Genomic DNA, 1,803 nt, shown 5'->3' with positions numbered 1-1,803 from the left:
AAGATCCGAGAAGATGCCTGGTCCACCTCCACCACCTGCTCCACCTCCTACTTTTGCTTCGGTACGTTGGCTTCACACCTTCACGGAATGAAGGGGACTACTTAAACAAAAACAACACAGTGAGAGTCCGCATGTGGACATGAGATCGGAGCAGTGTACATATTGTTCCTGTGATCTCATATGATCACACAGTAGAAGATTTGTTGAACGCTGAATTCTAATCTGTTTGTCCCTGTGCTCTTCATCTGTCCTCGGTGCTCAATGAGAAGGCTTTTCAGACAAGCACAACGAAGTCATGTCTCACACTGGCGCTGGACGGTATGAGACATGGCTTTAACCAGTCCGACTCCACAGTGACATCTAGTGGTGATGACTGGTTACATCTAGGACTTTGACATGTCTTTCCATTGGGCTTAATTCCAGGCAAACACAGAGAAACCGAATCTGAACAAATCAGAGCAGCAGAACAGAAATGCCTTACTGACAGACATATCCAAAGGAGCTCGACTGAAGAAGACTGTGACCAATGACAGGAGTGCGCCAGCCCTGGACAGTGAGTCAAACTCCTCACACCTGTCTGTCAGACCAGTATGGGTTAACTTCTTTCTCTCTTTCTTTCTTTCTTTCTTTCTTTCTTTCTTTCTTTCTTTCTTTCTTTCTTTCTGACAGGCAGGACTATGCAGGTAAATAAGTAAACATATTAGTAAATAAACAAACAGCGAAAACACTTTTACAACAGTTCCCAGAATGCACCACGAGCGGCAGTCTGTAATCTCATTGTTTTTAGACTTGACACTTCCAGAGGAGTCTTGGTGAGTGAGGGATAAGCGCTCAGTGGAGTTGTCTTTGCCCTCTGTGGCTGCAGAAAGCAGAAGCCAGAGATAGACACCTGATAGCTGCAGCTCTGTGTTATCGTTATATAAAAGACACACAGACTGATGAGATCAACGTAATGCAGCTGAGTCACAATGTATGTGTATGTGATCGCTGTTGTCACTAATAAATGTTTGTTTTAACAGAGCCTAAGGGCGGAGGCGGAGGTGGAGGTGGAGGTGGAGGAGGAGGAGGAGGGGGCGGGTTTGGAGGCGGGGCTCCGGGAGGCCTGGGCGGTCTGTTTCAGGGAGGGATGCCGAGACTGAGGTCTGCAGGGAACAGAGATCCCAGCGGTAAATTTCACTCCGACACATTCCGGTACTGCCGTACAAAGCTGTGTCAGTCTACGTCCGGTGCTGTGATGGGCGACACTGTCACTGTTTTAAGGAACTTTCCAACACACTTATTCGTAAGCCCCTCTGTAAACAACGTTTTGTCTGTATATGCATGTAAGTCTGTGCATCTCTTTCATTCCTGAAGACTCTAGGGCCAGACCACCCATGCCATCCACAGGAGGGAGGTTCCCGGCGCCCACTCCGAATTCTGGACCCTCGCCTCGGTTCCCGGGCCCTCCTCCAGGACGCCCGGACACAGGAAGGGGAGCTCCACCTGTGCCCACTGCTGCCCGCCCAACGCAGAGCTCCCCCCAGACCAGAGGTCCTCCTCCCTTACCTGGAGGAGGTCGACCCCCACACACCACACCCAGCTCCCAACCTCCCAGCATGCCCGGTAGACGTCCCAGCATGCCCCCAACTCCCGGGAGTGGCCCACCCCCCATTCCGTCCAGCGGCCGGCCCTCGCTGCCCTCCATACACAGCCATCACCCCTCAGATGACCGCCCACCTCCCCCACCCCCAGGAAATCGGCCGTCCTTTTCACGGGAGGGATCCTTGCCCCCACCTCCTCCGTCCATCAATAACAAACCACCGA

The 1,803-nt window shown here is 52.0% G+C and overlaps 1 protein-coding gene across 1 annotated transcript in view; it reads left to right on the top strand.

Annotated features, from left to right (window-relative positions):
* wipf1a (WAS/WASL interacting protein family, member 1a) overlaps positions 1 to 1,803 on the top strand; it is a 5,386-nt gene continuing 3,583 nt past the window's right edge. Inside the window, exons 1-4 of the mRNA XM_030787051.1 lie at positions 1 to 61; positions 424 to 553; positions 1,020 to 1,166; positions 1,354 to 1,803. The exon at positions 1,354 to 1,803 is cut by the window's right edge and continues 240 nt beyond it. Coding sequence (XP_030642911.1) covers positions 14 to 61; positions 424 to 553; positions 1,020 to 1,166; positions 1,354 to 1,803 — 775 coding nt within the window. The 5' untranslated portion in view covers positions 1 to 13. The remainder of the gene's footprint in view (positions 62 to 423; positions 554 to 1,019; positions 1,167 to 1,353) is intronic.

The sequence above is a fragment of the Chanos chanos genome, chromosome 10 (assembly GCF_902362185.1).
Source record: "Chanos chanos chromosome 10, fChaCha1.1, whole genome shotgun sequence".
NCBI lineage: Eukaryota > Metazoa > Chordata > Actinopteri > Gonorynchiformes > Chanidae > Chanos > Chanos chanos.
Note: the sequence above shows the minus strand (reverse complement) of the source record. Positions and strands in the feature narration are given on the sequence as shown.